Below are 21,918 nucleotides of genomic sequence, written 5' to 3' on the forward strand. Positions count from 1 at the left end.
TCTAAGGAGGAACCCAGAGGCCGTAAATACAGTAAAACAGCAGTGGACACAGATCCTAACGGCTCCTGTGTTCTCGGGGATCATGGAAGTAACACATAAACCCAACAGGACTGTACACAACACATGCAAGCAGCTTTTACATAAAAGACTGTAACACATTTTAAACACAGCTGTCCTGTGTCACAGCCAGGATCATTTTCAACACTTTGAACAATGAAGGAAGAGATTTCAGGATGACCGATGTCTTACAGCAGATATTTCACTGATTGATCAAAAGATTGAATCAGTTTCATCACGAGGAGAGAAACACATTAAATATAAAGAAGATAATCTTATTACATAACAAATAAATTGTGTTAAGAATCAAATTATGATACAAAAAAGACTAAATTAAGGTGCATAAAGAAAGTTGATGAGCATTGCTGGTCCATGAACGCGTGTTCAGCCTTGTGACGACTCGTCTGCTGCTCTTCAGCTGTTTGTCAGCTTCAGTCTGAACATTAGAAAAAACAATTTAACACAATTAAATGTGTTTAATTGGCAGCCTGTTACTGTGGCACACGGACGGACTGAATACACTTCATGACGAGCCTGTTGTGACCCTGCTGCTAGCATTAGCCGCTAACAGTTCTGCTGAGTTTCCAGGTGGGATTTAAATCTGGTTCTTGTGAGCGTCGTAGATTAAAAGTGCTCGTTACTGTCTGAAAACAGAACTTTTTCAAATGTTTAATCATCATGTTTCTGCCCCAAACACCCAAACCAGCACTGACAGATATACTGACAGAGTACCACGCCTCCTTTTCACGATTCTTTATTTCTGATGGCAAATCCATTGTAATGAGGAAACAGTCCGGAGGCTACTGTGGCACATAAAATCTATTCTTAAATAATGAATTTAAAATAATAAATATTTTTAAAATACTTCCTCCCACCTGGTTTGACACTGAAACTTGATGAGTGATCAGGCTCTGAGCTATGAACAGTTCCTCTGACCCATCTTCTTTAAAAGCATTTTGTCACATTTATATGACGATCGAGCAGATTTAGCATCTATTTTATTCCCGCTGCTGCACAAACCTGCTGTAAGAGTTTGCTTTGAGTCAACATGTATTTACAAAGCACCTTTAAAAATGATCCCACTTTCTTACCGTCTTAGAGCAGGCTCATTTAAATGTCCCTGTGATGGAGGTTCGGCTTAAAGGGGCAGGAACACTTTTTAAAAGCCATGTGTTGGATTCAGTGGAGTCACATGACTCTGGCTGTTAGCTCCAACAGCTGTGAGGATGAAAGAAAAATTAGTTTATATGCTCAGGTACTCAGAACACATCAGTGTCTGCCTGCTCTGGCATCTTCACGCAGTCTCTTTGATGAATCCTTTTACATCCAAGTTTAAAGTGTGAATACAATCAGAATGCAATGATTACAATGCAACACACTCCTGCTATAAACCAGGAGTCGATTTATACAAACACAACTTACTAACATGAGCTTTAGACCTGCTAATCATTTTCAAACCAAACTTTGGTGTCTAACAGAGATTTGAGTTGACAGCAGATAAACGTTGTCTTCAGACTGACAGATGAGGAAACTCTAAGGTTGCTCATCAGGCCCCTCTTCTGTGGAACCAGCTTCCAGTTTGGATTCAGGAGACAGACACTATCTCTACTTTCAAGATCAGGCTTCAAACTTTCCTTTTTGCTAAAGCATATAGTTAGGGCTGGACCAGGTGACCCTGAATCCTCCCTTAGTTATGCTGCAATAGACGTAGGCTGCCAGGGATTCCCATGATGCATTGAGTTTTTCATTCCAACTTTCGCCAAAGTGACGCTCCATAAATTATTGTAGAGTCTTTATTACAACATAAAGCACCTTGAGGCGACTGCTGTGATTTGCCAGTATATAAAAACTAACCTGAACTAAACTGTATTAAACACAGGCGTGTGAGTATGAACAGTTAGCAACGAGGTACAGTTGTTACCCAGTACACCAGGCCTTACCATTTGTCGTGTTTTTTATACAGAACCAGGAGAACCACAGCGACACCGACGACCACGAGCGGGACGACCACAGCAGCGACGGGGATGTGAACTGAGCTTCCTTCTGAGTCTGGGAGCAGACGATCGTCTGAAACACACAACACTGTGTTTGTTACTGTGACACAAATCATGAAATCAGCTGTGCAGGTGAGGAACATGTGACCCTTAAACTGAACAGAGCAGCTTCTAAACAGACTAACAGCACTGCTCTCTCTGCTGATGACTACACTGAGGGAAACAGCGCCCCCTGTGGATGTCAGGTGGTACACGGTACTACACTGCTGTGGTACTGAGGCAGGCCAGGCTGCATAAACTGACCAATCAGATGACAGGATGGTAGTGCCCAGCCTGTGACACCTGCGCGTGTTTTGTGTGTTAGTAAAGGAAACCATGGCTATAACTGGCTGTGTTATATCCACGTACAGCAGAAGGTTTCTTACCCCAGTCCTTCACAGCATGCTCATTGGTTAAAACCTCCACGTACTCTCTCCTCTGGAAGGTTTCATGGTGATTTGGAAGAAGTCCTGAGCTCTTCAGGCCGTCATCTGCAGTCAGGACACGCCCACTCCTTCTGATCGTCACTGTGAGCTCTGCTGGGTGGAAGCCTGTGGCGAGGCAGGTCAGCACCACGTTTGTATCCACTGTGGAGGCCTTTGCAAACGTATAAACCTCAGGCACAGCTGGAGGAGAAGGATGTTATGTGTTTGTAGACTTTCTGCCCAGTTTGACCCATTTAGCAGACGTCAGCCTGTTTAAGGCTCTGATATCTATTCTGTGTGACTTACAGCAGTTATGACATGGTCTGATTTTCTCACCCAATAAAGGAATATTTCATATATCAGTCGACTCTTCATTCTATCAGACACAGTTATCACAGCTCGTACATTTGCTTTTTACACATGTATGTAAGCATTGAGCCAAATTTAGTAATGCCAACATATTAAACGAACAATATTTGTCTCTTATATATGATACATCTGTATACACACTGTCAAAGGTACTCGTCTTTGAGTGAAGATTTAAGGTGATAGGACATATAAATAAATACAACTTGAATCTTTACTGAAGCTCAGTGTTTGACACAGAGTTCACTCACATGAATTTCACTCAAATGTGCTGCACCAGTGTACCTGCACATGTGATGTGACAATAAAAGTGATTTGATTTGCCTGCCCCCCTGGCAACACTTTGCTAGACCCGCCCCTGCACAGTTACCAGCTGTCAGCTGCTTAGAAAAGGATCCTGGTGTTATTTGTCTCTCAGAAACAGTTCATAACTTCAACTCATCCATGTCACCTAAAAGGTAAACCTGTTTCTCCATCACCTGTTCAGCTCTGATGATTCAGTAAGGACATCTCCTGGTTTCATCTTCATGTTTCCCTCTCACCACATATCCAAACCGACATCATGACCAGCAGCTTTACAGCTGTGGCTCCAGCAAACATCAGCTGATACTAGAAATTAATATTAAATAAATTCTAACAACAGCTGATCAAGCTTAAACATGCTGCTGTTGTTTAGCGCGACATCCGCTGGTTTCCTCTTTCTGGCACAAAGTGGGCGATAAACAAACAAGAGAGCCGATCAGCTGATCATTGATCAGTTTCATGATTGAAGTAGAAACGGGAGAGAGAGGGGGGAGGATGAGAGAAGAAGAGGCAGCTGTGCAGCATAAAGACAGAATAAATCCAGCTTTGTGCCTTTTTCATTGTAGCTGAATTACGGGACAAACTGTTCCTTTTCACCTCAACACGAAAATTTCTCTGAATACGAGACGATTCTGTCTTTTTACAGGATGGTTGGAAACTCTAATAATTAACCGTATGAACAAAATAAAGTTCAACATCAGTAACATAGCACCACCCAGCTGTATAGAAACTCCATCATGCTAGCTAGCACGCAGTATGAAAAAGTCAGCACAGCTAAAATAAACTCCACCTAAACCTGGTTCATATCTGACCCAGATGGACTGCAGGTCATAACTTCTTACCTGAAGTTCAGTTCACCTGACACTCTCGGACCGGCGGCCGCCTCGGGTCTCTCCTCCTGCCTCACCTTTTGAATCTGAATCTGTGGAAGCTCCGCGATGCCTCCACACGAAGTTCCAAGTCTATCTAAATCCCAGTAACGAGTAACGCGTTCCTGGTTTTGGCATAATGACTAGTTACCGTGCTCGTTACCACAATAATAATGTAGTTACTGTAACGCGTTACTTAATAACGCGTTAGTCCCAACACTGTTAGGGACATTCCCAAATATACCACAGGAAACCAGACTTGAAACTTTCCTGTAAGACACTAAACACGGCTCCATAAAAAGCCTCACTTCCTGTGCTTTTAAAACACAAGAAGCGGATCTCATTTGGACTCTGATCCTAACATCTGGATGCTTCAGTACGGGGAAATTAACAGTCTGAACTGACATGGACTCCCCTTTTTGAATTTACTAACATGCCTGACCTTCAGGGACTGATCAGTACTACTGTCTTCTGGTTTGTCTACAGATTTTACTAACTTATTTTTATTCTACTTTACTTTGTTTCACCTCCTAAATGTTTGTGTTAAATGGAACTGTTGAAGTGAATTTAACCGTGTACATCGTGGGGGCAGCGCTGGTTATGGTAGCTTTGTTTATCCTTTATTTACTGATTTTATCGTAAAATAGAACGAACAGCTGTGAAGCTTTACCAGATGTTAATGATCATATGTTCTTACTTTAAAACAGCGGTTCCCAAACTTTTTTTGCTACCCCCCCTTTGTTTTACAAGAAAAATGTTTGCCCGCGTGAACACGCGCACACGCGCACACGCACTCACAAACACATCCTCCAACACACCCGTATTTTGCTCCATTGCGGTTTATTTCACACCTCAAACATTTAAGCAATTAAGTTTATTTTAATTATTTAATGTTAATTTTAATTTTAAAATTAAATTAAATTTTAAAATTACATTAATTAAAGTTAGTTTAACTAATTAATTTAATTTAATTTAATTTTAAAATTAAATTAAATTTTAAAATTACATTAATTAAAGTTAGTTTAACTAATTAATTTAATTTAATTTAATTTTAAAATTAAATTAAATTTTAAAATTACACTAATTAAAGTTAGTTTAACTAATTAATTTAATTTTAAAATTTAATTTAATGTGAATTTTAATTAAATTAACATTTAAACAATTAAGCAAATACAAGTAATCTGCAAAACATTACAGGTAAGGAAATAAACTACTAACTCTTTTAGGCTATACGTCCACACCTACACTAGTACTTTTGAAAACGCAGCTGTTTCGTCCAAACGTAAACGACGTTTCGAATCATCAAAAACGGTCGAAAACCTTCATCAACACCTGGCTTTAAACATCTGTAGAGCTCTAACAGTGTTTTCAGTGGTTATCATGAAGTAAACTTTATTAAAAAGTCCTTATTTGTTTATTCATTGCAGATTTTAGTAATTAGAGTGTTTGTGGGTGACAAACATACAGAAGTGAAGGTCAGCAGCAGGATTCATATTACAGGATAAAAATAAAACTTTGGCAGCAGCTGCAAATTTCTCCACGCTGTGACGTCACCCCACTCTTCGGCGGCTCTAACCTTGTATCGTGTAATCTGCCCAGCAACCGCAGACTAGTTATCTGATTGGCTGCTGTCGGTCTGAAGAAGGCGGGTGTAAATGGAGGCAGCCAGTCGTCTGTAGCGCCCCCTACAGGCGGCAGCAATAATAATAATAATAATCATAATAATAATAATAATAATAATAATAATAATAATAATAATCACAATCATAATAATAATAATAATAATCATAATAATAATAATAATAATAATAATAATAATAATAATAATAATCACAATAATAATAATAATAATAATAATCATAATAATAATAATAATAATAGTAATAATAATAATAATAATAATAGCAACCCGCGGGGACCGTGGGCTTGTTCTGAGCAGGTTTCTGTTTTTCTGAAGATTTTTGTCGCATCAAAATCATGAATTTCACAAAGACCTGGATCTTTTTGTTTCTGCCCTTCCTGTGGGTGAACGTGGGCCCGGCTGGAGGCGGTAAGTGGGCGGCATTGACAGACAGGAAGTGTGTGTTCGTTTAATCTCGCCCCCACCGACCTTAAATAAGAGCTTGATTCTGGGCTTTTCTGCACATCTGTGGCTGAAAGCTCGTCAGTGGACTGACTCACACTCAAAGTCTGGCTCTTATTCCTTCTGTTAATCGATCATCTGACTGTTTGAGCTTTTAGTCCATCTCATAATCCAGACTCCTGTTAGGACATGTTGACCTTTAACCTTCATAAATAGATGGATCAGCCAGTTTATTCATCAGGTTTTAATCTCTTCACATAAACGGAAACCCGTTTAGAGGCCTGTCCCGTGTGTGTGTGTGTGTGTGTGTGTGTGTGTGTGTGTGTGTGTGTGTGTGTGTGTGTGTGTGTGTGTGTGTGTGTGTGTGTGTGAGTTGGTTGACATATAATAACTCATCAGCCGATTCTTCTTCATCTTTTGGTTTAATATTTGTTGTTAGTGTTACAGAATGATCCCATAGACACACACACACACATATGGAAACACTTGTTATGAACATCTGGGGTCCATACAGATGTTTCTGTTTTCCAACATATTTAAGGAAACAAAAAAAAGTTAAGTTATCTCAAAGTCTTTCAGTTCTTCCTCCTGTGAACATGAGTCCAGCTGTTGTGGGTGAACATCATTTAATTGGCTCATTCTTGTGTTACATTAGTACACACTGTCTGTCCTATGATTTTAATATTAAAAAAAATAAAATGCCCATTTGTTTCAGAATTATGAGTCACTAAAAGTAATTATTATTAAATGTTATTAGATTATAGCTACTGATTTATTTTTTTATGTAGTCACAAACCCCGCCCATCAGAAGCGTCCGTTTCCTTGGATGAGTTTGTTTGTGTTACTTCAGCATTTCTTACAGTTTAACAAGTCCCCACGAACCCCCGTGAGTCCGACACGTGTTTAATGTGCGCAGATGAAATGTTTTCGAGAGAACAGCTCGATCAGCTGACGCAAACTGCTGCAACGAGGAAATAAAACACGGAGCAGGAACCAGGAAGCCCTGCGACACATTCACTGATCTAAGCTTAAACGTGTAAATACTTTCATCAGGCACGGCTGGTTAAGTCTTTAATCCGCACAGGGTCAAATCTGAAAAGTGATCATTTTAGTTTAAAAGGTTTAAACTATTCTAAAGAACCACAAACACGTGAAACACGCACAGATTATTATTTTTTTAATTAATCTTTTTCCAGGGTAGACTTTGAGTAAAAAGTGAATCCTGTTTCTCTGAGCTGAGTTTTTCAGACTGATCAGTGAGCGCTGAGGTGAAGGTGTCCGTGTTATCGGTCCTTCAGGTCCTGGTGGTCTGGGCTGCGTTAAAAAACTCAGCTTGGCTTCTTAAGTTTGTGAAATCCTTCCAGTCGGGGACATTTGGGGTCTTTTCAACCACTCAAACCGGAAGCTTCTGTCTCTGTGATTAAATAAATAAATGCAGTTTGTGGGACAGTTTGAGCTCCGTTGGTTCTACCTGCTCTCTCACCTTTGTCAGTTACGTAAACACAAAGCAGGCCAGCAGGTGGGCGTGACTTGAAGGCGTCTGTGGTTTACGAGCGGCAGTGAATGCAGCAGTGAGCAGACACAGTCAGGAAATAGAGACGATCACTTCAGGAAGGACGCGTCCGACCGAAAAGCGGATAAATCTGAGACTTTTACCGAGCAGAGGCTCTGATTCGGAGTCACGATGATCTTGTTCGCGGTGGTGGTCCTTCTGGGGACGGCGCTGACCGTAAACTGCGGTGAGTTTGCGCTTTTTTACCGACGCTAGCGGAGCGGGTCCAAACCGAAAGTAAAAACGGACTGTGACGTCGCAGAAAAACAAAAGTTCAGACGACGATTTTAGTTTAATTTATCGGTATTAAACGGAGATTTCTGAGTGTTTCGGTGCCGTGGCGTGACTCTGTGCACCAGGTGTGTGAAAGTGGGAAATAAGAAAGCGCTTTAATCCTCCCAGGAGTTTCTCAAGTTCAGCTGCTGCCGCGGGTCTGCTGAGGCCCGAAGAGAAACACTTACAGACACAAATACTGAACATTTTATGGATTTAAGTTTTTCATTTAAATTCTTGGCTGTGTTTTAAGATCAGACAGTTTCGTATAAACTGCTGAGTTCAAAACCTGAAAACTTCAAAGCTGACTGAAGATCACGGCTGTAAACTGTGTGTGTGTGTGTGTGAGTGTGTGAGTGTGAGTGTGTGTGTGAGTGTGAGTGAGTGTGTGTGTGTGTGTGTGTGTGTGTGTGTGTGTGTGTGTGTGTGTGTGTGTGTGTGTGTGTGAGTGTGTGTGTGTGTGAGTGTGTGAGTGTGTGTGTGTGTGTGTGTGTGTGTGTGTGTGTGTGTTAACCAGTGCGATAATACAGGTTAGAGTCCTCTGGTTTATAGCAGTGGACTTCGTGTTAGCGGTTGTGAATCATGTCCTGACACTCGTCAGTTCTCAGTAAACAGGTAAGAACAGGTGTGTCGCTGTGAGCTGATGCTGCTGAGCCGGACTGATCGCATCGTTATCATATCTGTGACGTGACGACCAGTCAGAAGCATCTCAGAGTTTACTGTGAACAACTTGTTTTTCTGCTTACCTGAGACAGGTGCGAGATCTGAAAATCTTTGATTGAATTAGTAACATTTCCCCACATTCAGTGAACGCACCTGAGACACTGCAGGGTTTTTTCCCACGCTGACAGAAACACGTCACTCGTGTCTCTTTACACTTCTCTGTCGGTTTGAGGTCAGAGCTGCTGATCAAAGCTGAAATCAAAGGTATAACTTTTAAATGAAACGGATTACTGCTGTGCTGATGTTGTTTCAGGTCTGTGAGGTGACGTTTTTGACGTTTACACAGGAATGTTACAATGATCTCTTTACCAGGAGAACAGCTCATGCTGAGGAAAACTGTTTATTATTGTAACAAGTGATGATTCATTTTATTACATTTATTTATTTTTTACATTTAGTAATAAAATGTGACAATAATACTGATAGTTTCTCTCAGTCAAGTCTGCCTCACTAGTTTCCTTTGTTCATTATTTTGATAAGTTTTAAATTCAGTTTAGTTTTTAAAGTTTAAACATATTTTCTTAGAGTTTTTATTACTTTTGATGTTATTGTGGGTGTTATTAATAATCAAAGGAGCTTGCAAAGAAAAGCGTCTGGACTTCTTTAAGTTACTTGAAGACGTTTCACCTCTCATCCGAGAAGCTTCTTCAGTTCTAAGGTCAAATGGTGGAGAGTCCCAGATATAAACCTAGTGGGAGTTTCCCCCCACAGAGGGACAAAAGGACCCCTGATGATCCTCTAATCGCCTGAGCCAAGGTGTGAAACTGGGTGTGGGTCCCAATCAGCCAGGGTTTCAGGTGAGCTCAATGCAGCAGCTTCGGCAATGGAGACGCTGAACATGGTCCATTCGGACTCAATGTCCCCAGCCTCCCTCGGAATGCTGTTGAAGCTCTGCCAGAGGTGTGCGTTGAAGATCTCGCGGACTGGGGCCTCTGCTAGATGTTCCCAGCACACCCTCACTACGCGTTTAGGTGCACCAGGTCTGTCCAGCGTCCTCCCCCGCCATCTGATTCAACTCAGGTTGGTGGATTGTGTGATGTAAGAAGATATAAACAGATTGCAGTACCTGCAGCTGACTGATGGTGGCGCACACATTCTGCTGTGAGTGGACCGAAGCTGGCTCTGCAGTAACCAAACAGAGAGACTAAGAATGATATCTTTAATTTTTTAAATATTTTCAATAGTTTTGTAAGATTTTCTGTCAGTTTTCTTCAGGTTTAGTTCATTACTGTAACCTGACATAATGTTCTGTGACTGTCACCGGTTAACTTAAACATCCAGACTGGACTCTAGTTCTTGTTCTGTGTGGAATCATCGTTGTTGTTAGAGCTGTCTCTATTTTCTTTAACAACTGAATGAACAGCGTTTTCATATAGAAAATTTCCGTTCAGCAGAGAATAATCTAACTTTATTAGATTAGATAAAACTTTATTAATCCTTCCGGTGGGTTCCTCTGAGTAATTCAGTTTCCAGTAGCACCGACAGAAGTTGCACGTTACAGAGTTGGAATACCAAAACAAGGGGAGTGAGAGAGTATGGAAATAAGCATAAATATAGCATATATACATGTATACACATATGTAAATACAGAACATATAATGGGGATAAAGGGGAATACTAGTGAAATATAGTCAATTCAAAATTTATTTCTATAACGTGTATATACGTTTAAAAAAACAACAGTCGACCAAAGTGCTTCACAATCGGTTAAAAACAAGAGAAAACAATAGAGAAACAAATAGAGATCAATAAGAAGACAGTGAATTAACAATAAAAACATAAAACAGGCCTGAAGGTGCTCATGCTGAACTCGAATTAAAAGCCAAAGTAAAAAAGTGAGTTTTAAGATGCGATTGAAAAGATTAAATCGACTCTGAAGTACGAATCTCCTGTGGCAGATTATCCCAGAGTCTGGGTGCTGCTGCGAAGGCCCGATCTCCTCTGTGCTTCCATCGAGACCTTGGTCGTGCTGAGAGCATCTCGATTATCTCAGCGCTCTTTTGGGGTCATACATGTTGAGGAGTTCGTTTAAATAACTCGGCACCATTTTATTTAAAACTCTGGGCTGAGTGTAGATGTCACACATCTCATTGATGAGATCTAGACCGCCACAGTCCATTGCACATTTCAACTATTGTGAGTCTATTGCACAGTGATTGTTGCACAGTTGAATATAAAAAACACTGCAGCGTCGTTGCTCCCGCCCTCCTTCGTCCTCCTGTTTCCCCTCCAGCGAGGAGTTTGTTGGTCCAAGACTTTGAGAGGAGCAACCTGTCACTGAACAGACTCCTCTGGTTGTTTATGACCACATGCAGAGGATGTCCAGCATTGTCCATAATGTCCAGCAGCTTCTTTCTCCTCTTCTCTGCCACTGTCACCAGAGTGTCCAGCTTCATGCCCACCACAGTTAAAAACCAAACCACGTTTGTACCGAAACTCGTAAAACCGCATAAGTGTTTGTAAACGTGAGCTAACTGAAGGCCGAGCGAGAGGAGGAAGTGTTTTGCTCTGCCTTTAAACATCAGTCAGGTTTGTAGATCAGGTGCAGCGCACTGACGTCTACACATGGCCGAGAACAGAAACTGAAAACAGCTTCAGCTTTAGGCTGTGTCCCAATCCAGCGACCGCACGCTTCGGCGCACTACGTACGTTGCGTACTACAAGTACGAGAAGTGCGGAAGTAAGAGGCCTGTGAAATGGGACGGTGACAGTGTGTATACAGATGTATCATATATAAAAGACAAATATTGTTCGTTTACTATGTTGGCATTATTACGTTTGGCTAATTTGGCCATTTAAAATGTACGAGCTGTGATAACTGTGTCTGATAGAATGAAGAGTCGACTGATATATGAAATATTCCTTTATTGGGTGAGAAAATCAGACCATGTCATAACTGCTGTAAGTCACACAGAATAGATATCAGAGCCTTAAACAGGCTGACGTCTGCTAAATGGGTCAAACTGGGCAGGAAGTCTACAAACACATAACATCCTTATAGAATATGATGTAACACTATAGATCAACTTAGCTCAGAATATATAAAGCATATAAACAATTACAGCAATATGATGCAACAAACACAGCAGCTACTGATCCAAAATCCTCAAAGCTTCATAGAACTGAAACCAACATTTATTTTAGCTCCATTCTGCTGCTGATACAGACTTTAGGTTTCTGAACATTAAACTTGTTGCTGCCTTTCATAGTGCGTAACTTGAAGGCCCTGAGTACTCTGAGTACTTTCTCCCACACTGAAAACACTGGGATGATAACATTCTGTGAACATTACCTAATAAGACTGATTCAGCACAGACAGTTATGTTAAACTTTCCTAGCAGTCCTTCACAAACAGGGAACAGTCTGTCTATTCTCTCCATCTGTCAGCTGCTGCTGGCTCTTCCTCCTCCTCTTCCTCACACACTGCTGAGTTTGTCCTGGTGGATCATCAGGGCTGCAAAGCCTCACAGATGATGTGCAGCAGTGGCTCCCTCAGTCTGTCCTCACTCTGGACACTTGCAGTCGTCACACATGGAAATCAAATGTGTGATAAGCTGCAGGATTCAAACACAAGTGTAACTTATAAACACATGTTCATACTTTTATTCCACAATCAGAGAGAAAGAAACAGAGAGAGAGTGCAGGACAGACAGACAGGTGACAGTCTCAGGTGTACACACTGCTACACAACAGCACAGAGAAGCAGGATTTAGTGTTTGTGTTATTACGAGTGTAAACAAGAAGAGTTCCAGATGGTGCAGTGGACACATGTGTGACTGCTGTGATTAAAGCATCTTTCTTTCAGCTTAACGAGTGAACCGTCAGCTCGTTCAAACACACGTTAAAGTGCGTTTGGCTCGACACCACCGAACAGAGGCAGCAATATAACATAGCTCACATTAACAGTGCAGTGGATCCTGCTTGTGCCGTGATGTTCAGGAAACCGAGCAGCATCACTGACTTTCAGCTTGTTGTGTTTGTGGATATATGACTGACTTTAATTATCCATAAAATCATCAGATTCTCTGTCAGATTAAGGTCGACTCTATATATATATATATGTAGAGCAGGGGTGCTCAATACGTCGATCGCGATCGACCAGTCGATCGCAAAGGTAGTATTGGTAGATCGCATGGCATTAAAAAAATAGATGCCAGCCTATCATCCATCCCGTCACTTGATTGATACAGGGAAGCCAGTCAGATGACATCAGATTTTTTCTGACGCTTAGGTCGCTGCGCATGCGCAAACAGCGGCGCGAAGTGTAGTAAAACTGACAAGCTAGTCAGCGAGTTAACTCCAATTTTTAGCTCTCGGTTTTTTCTCTTAAACCTGGCCGTCAGCAGCTACTGTCCGGACTATGCATCCCTGGCTGATTCAATTCAGTGCAAGTCATCAGAGTAAACTCAGGTAATGACAAAAAATTTACATAGTTAATTGTGTTGTGAAATATTGGATATTGCGGTTATGCATGTATATACATTGTAGATATAAAGAATCCTCAATATATTTATAAATAAGTATATGTTTTGGATTTTTGTAGTGGGTAGATCATTTTGACTTGGTCATTTTATAAGTAGCTCACATGCGGAAAAAGTGTGAGCACCCCTGATGTAGAGGCTTTAAAACCAAGTTAGTACAAACGTCACTAACGTCACATGACTTTGCCGACATGTGACCAACAGTAATGTTTTAATGTTCTTCATTATCAAACATTTGCACATAAATAAGTGACACAATATTCAGTACTTACTTTTGACAGTTCACTCTTCGGCCGCTCCCTTCTGCCGTATTTTGCGGCAAAATTATCCACACCCACCGCCGCGCTATGAATTGTGGGATATATGGGACCATAAAGCGTGCACCGGACCACGATTGATATTTGGGGAAATGAACTGCGCATTTGGAGTATGCATTTAGTGTACACGTCGGATTGGGACAGCCGTCGCCGCGTCGCCGTGACGTAATAGGTCTCAAAACGTGTACTCCGGAGCGTGCGGTCGCTGGATTGGGACACAGCCTCTGGCTGAACGTTACAGATGGTCAGTAAGCAGCTGTTGTTACTTTAATTTTAATTATCAGGAAAACAACTTCAATGCACGTGTCTGGTCTGCTGCTGCTTCTCAGCTGTCACACATAAATAAATTAATATTGTGTGTTTTCCTACCTGTGGGATTTCAGAAAAACACTCCCTCCATTACATCTACACGGCGCTCTCCAAGCCTGTTGGCCTCCCGGGCATCCACGAGTTCACAGCCATGGGTTTGCTGGACGACAGGATGATCGACTACTTTGACAGCGAGCATCAGGCAAAGGTTCCCAAACAGGAGTGGATGAGAGAGCGTTTACCTGCTGATTACTGGGATAAAGGCACACAGTCCCGCAAGAGCAAGCAGCAGTGGTTCAAGGTCAACATCGGCATCCTGATGGAGCGAATGAGACAGAATGACTCAGCCAGTAAGTCTTTGCTTTATTTCAGTGACAAAGCGAGGCCTGATTAATCCTGACCCACACATCATGGTGTCCTCTTTCTCTTTCCTTCAGCCCCTCACGTTCTTCAGTGGATGCACGGCTGTGAGGGTCAGACGCAGCCTGACGGCACGCTCAGGTTTGTCCGAGGCATGGACATGTACAACTACGATGGAAACGACTTCCTGTCCTTCGATGATAAAAACGGAGTCTGGGTCGCTCCGACTCCGGAGGCAGAAGCCACCAAGAGGAAGTGGGACGGCGTCCAGGTGCTGAAAGAGTACACCAAGGGATACCTGGAGAACGAGTGCATCGATTGGCTGAGCAAGTTTGTGAATTATGGACAGAAGCAGCTCGAACAGAAATGTATGTTTGTCATAAATATTAGTATTATTAGTCCACATGTGCCAAGCCTTACAGAGAGTGTTGAATATTGTTACGGTTTAAAAAATTAAATCCAAATGACTAAAGTGTCAAACACTTACGTCCTCACGTGCACATCCATTCAGCACCGTCTGGAAAAGATTAAACTTTTAAAGTCTTAAATGGAACTCCAGACTCTGCCGTTCCAGCCGAATCATAACTGAGTGTAGTTAAAGTATAAATGATAAAGTATAGTTCTGAGACAATAGACCCTGATTAGCCAAACGGCAGCCATTTGGACATGAAGCAGTCACAAACCCAGGTGTTGACTAAATAGAGCACAGCCTTCATTATTATTAACACCACATGTTTAACGACTGCTGTTACAAAGGCAGTGAGCCCCACCGTCTGTTTGTATGCACGATATTCACTGCATGGTGGAAAGTCTTACTGTAACAAAGTACTGAAGGTACCAGCTGATTCCATGAGTTAATCAGTGTTCCAGTTACCACATGTGGTGACACAGTTTTCCATTTCCTGCTTCCAGCTCCACCTGAGGTGTTTGTGTTTGCAAAGAAGGCCAAAGTGGAGACAAACCTCATCCTGACCTGCCTCGCCACAGGCTTCTACCCCAAAGACATCATCGTGAGGATCAGAAGGAACGGACGTGTTCTGACTGCAGTCGACGGCCTGACGAGCTCAGACGTTCTTCCAAATGACGATGAGACCTTCCAGAGACGAGACCATGTGGAGATTTTGAAGTCTGACCTGTCAAAGTTCAGCTGTGAAGTCATTCATGAGGCGACTGGTGTGGATGTTACAAAGACTTGGGGTAAGAAACTTTATTTATTGCCTCTGTTGTTGATCATAACTCTGTTTCTTCAGTCAGAGCCTGGAGCTCCTCTGTGTCCAGCAGATCTGCATCATTCTGTCCTGATCACAGTCCTGAGGTCAGATCCATGTCAGTCCATCTAGAACTAAGCTAGCATGTCACATGTAGCCCAGCTCTGCAGCCCTGAAGAAGCAGAGCAGCGATCTCCTCCAGAGCATCACTGAATAGTTCCAGATATGAACAGTTTCAGTGCCGTCCCCTCTCACTGACCTCCTGTTGCTGCTCCACATCACTGCTGTCAGATCACTGACTCCATCATGACTGTGGCTTCAAATCTACATCTCAGTAACAAACAGCAGCAAATAACTGACAGTGACCTCAACCTGAAGCTTGTGTCTGTGTTTCAGAGAACGGTGACCCTCCGGAGGAACCTGGATGTGGAGCTCTGATCGCTGGTGCAGTGGGAGGAGTCTTGGCTCTGGTTGCTCTTGTTGCTGTAGCTGTGGGTCTGATCTTGTATCTTAGTAAGTCCAGTGTGCTGTTGTGTGTAATTATTGCTGAGTGGAGCTAAAATGTTTGTCTTTGTATCCTGTAAAAATGAAACTGTCCTGGTCTCAGACAGTGATGACATGGAGCTGTTACTGATCATCACATTTGAAACACATGAAGAAAATCATTGAAATGAATGTAAGAAATGTTGAATATCAGCTGCTCCAGTCTGTCAGCCTTCAAACACTTCACTTAGTATTCTATTAGGACTCCATGAGGGGGTCAAAGGTCACAGTCATGTGACATGATGTCAGACTTTCCTGTCTGCAGCTTCTGATCCAATAACTTTGAGCCCTCTGGGACATAAATGTAGTTTTTCTGTGCAGAACAGAAATGATTGATGTTTGCTGATAGTGTGCAGCTCGTTTCCTCCACCGTCTCCACTCAGACACATCTGCATGTAGAGCTGAAACTTTTCAACAACAGTTAGTCTGGATCACAGTAAACTGTAGGATTACACTTCAGCATGTGAGTCATTCACACTGCATGTTAATGAACACGCTGCTGACTGAGGCCTGATGATGATATCAGAGTTGAGCTGCTTCACACATGTAGAACAAACCACTGAGTTCATCCATCATCACTGACAGTCTGTGTTACGTCTGTTTACAGGACGCAGACGTGGAGCCAACGACAACAAAGGTAACATCTTTATTTTGCTGTCTTATAAAGTTTGATGCTCAGAGACTCGAGTCAGTCTGAGCCCATCCTTTAACACCTTTAACAGATTAGTATTGGTTCAGTGTAGCACAGAGGAGGTGAACAGGCAAACAGTGGAGGAGACAGAAACTTGAAGCATGAGGAGAAAGGTTAGAGCAGCCAGGCTCATGGTTACCTGTGTTCAGTATAAAGCTCCTAATATCTGGATGAGCCTGACAGGTGAAACATGGCTGCTGTCAGGTGTGTGCAGAGGTTCCTCTCTGTGACAGCTGCTCAGTTTCACTGACACTTTACATCTTTATGAAACAAACAGAAGAAAAAGTCAGACGTACTTTTGACTTTCAGTTTCTCTGTGGAGTCACTGCTCTTTAACATTTGTGACTTTTTATAAGAACACAGATAAAAAGAATCAAACATGAAGCACTGACTGAATTAAAATGTGTCGTTTTGTCTTTCTATCATTTGTATTTATCAGCTGGAATAAAGACTATTTATGCTCCTGTGTCAGGTAAGCTCTTTATTTCTCTGCTCTGGATGTTGTTAAATGTCAATGTTTCTGATATTTAAAGTGTTTATGTGGTAATAATATTTATACAGCAGCAGCTGAAAACCTTAAAGCTGATTTTAACCTGTGTGTGTGTGTGTGCGTGTGCGTGTGTGTGTGTAGTTGGTAATGGCGTTGCAAGCACACCTCTGATAAATGGTAGGTGCCCCTCCCACCCTACAAAGATTTATACAAAATAGTTTATTGAAGTTAATATTAATATTTTGTGTGTGTGTGTGTGTGTAGTTGCTCCTGTGCCTGCAGCTTCCAGCAGTGGTACGTGTTTCCTTCTCCTTCCTCAGACACACATAACAGTTTATTTTAAGGCCCAGTAGATTGTAGGAGATGTTCTTCATATTCTGTGTGTTTTATGTGGAACGGTGCCTCTTTTATATCAGTCGTTCTCCATCTGTGGGGCACAGAGTGGGATGTAGAGGACCAGTGAAACAAATTTCTATGAGAGTCATTGTTGCATTAAAATGAAACTTTGATAACTTTTTATTGATAATGGTGAATAAAAATTGTGTGACGTGGATGTTTTTACTTTCTGAATTGGAACAAAAAGGTTTTTAGGAACGTCGACTCCTTTCCTGCAGGCTTTCCTCCACGTTCCTTTGATGTGAGGTGTTCAAGAACACTGGGGAATTCCCACGTTTATCTTTAAATTAAGACTACAAATATAACCCGGTTAGAGAAACTGCAGTAATCAATGAAAAGAACGACCCTCACATCAGAACGATCACCAGCATCACATCAGTGTGTTGCTAAAGTTTGCTGTTTCCTTCATGTAGCTCACAATGTATGTTGTCTTTACAGGAAGTGTAGCAGTTACTGTAGATAAGAAGGCTGATGCTAAAGATGGGAAGGATGGGGAAACCGAACGTCTCACAGACAGTGAGAGTAAGTCTCCCTCAGCTAACATGCTGCTCTGTGTTGTATAATATGAGTCACATTATTCTGTACTGTGGTATTGACTGATACATTTTAAGCTCATGTTGCAGCTGATTACTTTTTTCCTCCTTCAGAGTCCCTTGACAAAGTGTCTAACTCCAGCAACGCTGACTCTGGTGTCTCTTGTAAGTGTCTCTGATGCACTTCAGATTTACACTTTAACACAGGATAAACGGTAACTGGTCTGTATTTGTACAGCGCTTTACTAGTCCCTAAGGACCCCAAAGCGCTTTACACACACATTCACACACTGGTGATGGCAGCTACATTGTAGCCACAGCCAGTTTTTATTGTATCACAACCTTTGTTCACACTCAGCTGATGTCAGTATGAAGCTCAGGTGACGACGATGCTTCCCCTTTCAGTTTCTCTGTTCCCTTTCAAACTTTAGAGACTTTATTTGAAAGAAGACACTAGTGTGAGTGTAAATAAGAGCAGTGAGCTGTAAGAGTTTAAGTTGGTGCATCTCTCACTGAGAACCTGCTGTTACTCTACATGTAAAATAATACTGTTGCTCCTCTCTGCAGCTGATTCTGACAAACAAGGTCAGGCCCAGGAGTCATCCTGAATCTTCGGCTACATCAAGTTTCAAGGCTCGCGTGAACTAGATTATTGGCATACAGACGACAATAATTAAAAATAATAATAATAATAAATATATATACTTTACAGATTAAACATTTGAGGTATAATGTGGTTCTTTAGCTTTCCATGAAATGAGTTTTAAAAGTGTTCATGCTTCCTCAATCTGAACCTTCACGACAGCAAAATTTATGAGTCAGTTTTGATCCAGCTTAAGAAACTACAGGAAACCAAATGAAGTTTAAAACTTTTAGAGTAAATCATAAATCTGAAAACATGTTTGTATCGATATTTGAAACATTGTCACTGGTTTATGCACCTGTGAGAATGAAATAAGAGACACAAACTTCAGCCTGTTGTAGTTTCATACAGATTGGACACAAAGCAGACGCTAAAGTCTGCATCTGATAAAGTGGGCGGAGCCTCTGCAGGAAACGTCTCCAGACAGGTGGAAGAAAATGTTGTAGAGTGTGACGTCTGTTAGTGCATATAATGTTTTTATGTAGGAGAAATATAATTAAAATATCATCATATTTAGAAGTGAATAAAATGGTTGGATACAAAAACAAAGCATAAATGTAATGTGAAGGTTGGTGCTTTAACCCTTTCACTGTAAGTTGGCTTAACGAATCAGACCTTTACAAACAGCGAGACCTCAGGCGCTCATGAGAATTAAATGATTTTAGATACTCTGGTGTGATCAGTGTAATGGGGGCGTGGACAAATCTACTGATTAATCTTCTTTTTTTATTATGGCTTTTATGAGTTTTTGGCCAAATTGAGTGAACTTCTAGATCATAGGTGTCAAACTCTGGCCCGCGGGCCAAATTTGGCCCGCAGCCTAATTACATTTGGCCCGCGAAGCCATACCAAATGACTATCAGAGCTGGCCTGCTGGTATTAAACAGCTAATATATATATAGTTTAGTATTAAGCTTTGCTTGTTCCATATTCAGTTTTTCAGAAAAACGTGTTTGAGTCCATAAGAAAAGATTCATTTTTATATCTGGAGGAATAAATATATTTCAATAAATATTAGCGTTAGCCCGCGACTTTGTTCCAGTTTTGAATTTTGGCCCACTGTGTGTTTGAGTTTGACACCCCTGCTCTAGATGATTACAAAAGCTAAAGTCTGTCTGTGTAAATACATTTAATGTTTTATTGTGCCTTAAATATTCATTTGCAGTGAAACTTTGTTTGAAAATAGAGAAACTTTTTCTGTGGGAACTTTAGGGCAGAAATCTGGAAAATGTTGTTTCAGTATTTTCTTGCATTTACATGTAAGCTCTTAATTTGAAAAGCTCTGCTTCCAAGGTAATTTCTACTTTTATTCAGCACGAGCTAGGATTACTTTACTGGATAAGATGCTTTAATTATATTCTAGATTTTAAGTGTGAACGTTACAGTAAAAGGTTCAGTCCACATAATGAAACTGTCTGTGGATGAATGAGTGAAATATTTGCTGTAAGACTCAAATTCATCTTGTAATCCTGAAATGTCTTCCATTGTGTGGGCGTTTCCTGCTAATAATAATGGGATTGTAAAGCATCGTATATGTGAAGATTGTGTAGAAAAGTTCTTTCAGAGTTTGTGTTCTTTCTTTTAAAAAAGTTATTCTGTTTACTCTTTTTTCCCCATTTAAAAATAAAAATTTCACTTGTTTGTTTCTATTTTTTCTGTAATAAAAAATATAAGAATAAGAAAGTGTAAGCCTTTAAATTCATTTGAAAGCCTGATGCTTAACATTGTCCACCCCAGCTGTGAAACTCAGAAACCAGTCTTACTTGTTATCATCTATCGTCCACCTGGGCCTTACACAGAGTTTCTGTCTGATTTCTCAGACTTTATATCTAACTCAGTTCTGAGCTCAGATAAAATAATTATTGTGGGTGATTTTAACATCCATGTAGATGCTAAAAATGACAGCCTCAACATGGCATTTAATCTGTTATTAGACTCCATTGGCTTCTCTCAAAATGTAAAAGAACCCACCCACCACTTTAATCACACTCTAGATCTTGTTTTAACATATGGCATAGAAACTGAACATTTAACAGTGTTTCCTGAAAACCCTCTCCTGTCTGATCATTTCCTGATAACATTCACATTTACAATAATTGATTACACAGCGGTGGAGAGTAGACTTTATCACAGTAGATGTCTTTCTGAAAGTGCTGTAACTAAGTTTAAGAATATAACTCACCTCTCCACCTCTCTGGGAACATCTCAGGCCGTCCAAAGTTTGGAGGCCTATCTCTCCTCACCAGCTAAATTATTGTGATGGTGTTTATTATGTTGCTCTCTTTTTCTCTCAACAGGTGATCCGGGAATTTTTTTTTTCTTTTTAAGTGCCCTTTCTCACGGTCCTCCTTCCTGTCTGTTTTTCTTTTCCTTCATCTTTCTTCCTTTCCTACCACCAGCCATGTCTGTCCCGCCTGTGACAGCTAACAGATCATCTGCAGAGGTTTATTTGAAGAGTTTCAGTCAGGTTTCAGAGCTCAGCTCAGCACAGAAACAGCTTTAGTGAAGGTTACAAATGATCTTCTTATGGCCTCTGACAGTTCAATTTAATTGTATTTATATAGCACCAAATCACAACAACAGTCGCCTCAAGGTGCTTTATATTGTACAGTAGATACAGAGAAAAACCCAACAATCATATGACCCCCTATGAGCAGCACTTTGGCGACAGTGGGAAGGAAAAACTCCCTTTTAACAGGAAGAAACCTCCGGCAGAACCAGGCTCAGGGAGGGGCGGGGCCATCTGCTGTGATTGGTTGGAGAGAGAGAATGAATGAGAGTGAGAAAGAGAGAAGGAAGACAGGATAAAGACATGCTGTGGAAGAGAGACAGAGGTTAATAACAGATATGATTCAATGCAGAGAGGTCTGTTAACACATAGTGAGTGAGAAAGGTGACTGGAAAGGAAAACCTCAATGCATCATGGGAATCCCCGGCAGCCTACGTCTATTGCAGCATAACTAAGGGAGGATTCAGGGTCACCTGGTCCAGCCCTAACTATATGCTTTAGCAAAAAGGAAAGTTTGAAGCCTAATCTTGAAAGTAGAGATAGTGTCTGTCTCCTGAATCCAAACTGGAAGCTGGTTCCACAGAAGAGGGGCCTGAAAACTGAAGGCTCTGCCTCCCATTCTACTTTTAAATACTCTAGGAACAACAAGTAGGCCTGCAGAGCGAGAGCGAAGTGCTCTAATAGGGTGATATGGTACTACAAGGACATTAAGATAAGATGGGGCCTGATTATTTAAGACCTTGTATGTGAGGAG

At 41.2% G+C, this 21,918-nt stretch overlaps 1 protein-coding gene across 3 annotated transcripts; it reads left to right on the forward strand.

The window, feature by feature from the left end:
* The first annotated feature begins 7,695 nt into the window (after positions 1–7,695).
* LOC101467582 (class I histocompatibility antigen, F10 alpha chain) lies at positions 7,696–20,338 on the forward strand. Of its 3 annotated transcripts, XM_076879018.1 has the most exons (12): positions 7,696–7,875; positions 13,866–14,141; positions 14,229–14,519; positions 15,064–15,348; positions 15,756–15,872; positions 16,510–16,539; positions 17,033–17,065; positions 17,225–17,260; positions 17,348–17,377; positions 17,918–18,001; positions 18,127–18,177; positions 18,580–20,338. In XM_076879018.1, the coding sequence occupies exons 1-12, from the start codon at positions 7,821–7,823 to the stop codon at positions 18,618–18,620; spliced, it is 1,329 nt and encodes a 442-aa protein (XP_076735133.1). In that variant the 5' UTR covers positions 7,696–7,820; the 3' UTR covers positions 18,621–20,338. The 3 variants fall into 3 exon arrangements, with proteins under 3 accessions (XP_076735133.1, XP_076735134.1, XP_076735135.1); XM_076879019.1 differs by lacking the exon at positions 17,225–17,260 and having other exon boundaries at positions 17,366–17,377; XM_076879020.1 differs by lacking the exons at positions 17,225–17,260; positions 17,348–17,377.
* Positions 20,339–21,918: the final 1,580 nt, after the last annotated feature.

Source organism: Maylandia zebra, linkage group LG22, assembly GCF_041146795.1.
Source record: "Maylandia zebra isolate NMK-2024a linkage group LG22, Mzebra_GT3a, whole genome shotgun sequence".
NCBI classification, from domain to species: Eukaryota; Metazoa; Chordata; class Actinopteri; order Cichliformes; family Cichlidae; genus Maylandia; species Maylandia zebra.

Bases quoted from the DNA above. Each gene is read 5' to 3' on its own strand.
- LOC101467582 (XM_076879018.1), top strand. From the start codon at position 7,821: ATGATCTTGTTCGCGGTGGTGGTCCTTCTGGGGACGGCGCTGACCGTA. The intron at 15,349-15,755 runs GTAAGAAACTTT...TCTGTGTTTCAG, and splicing joins GGATGTTACAAAGACTTGGG to AGAACGGTGACCCTCCGGAG. The intron at 18,002-18,126 runs GTAAGTCTCCCT...TTCCTCCTTCAG, and splicing joins ACGTCTCACAGACAGTGAGA to AGTCCCTTGACAAAGTGTCT.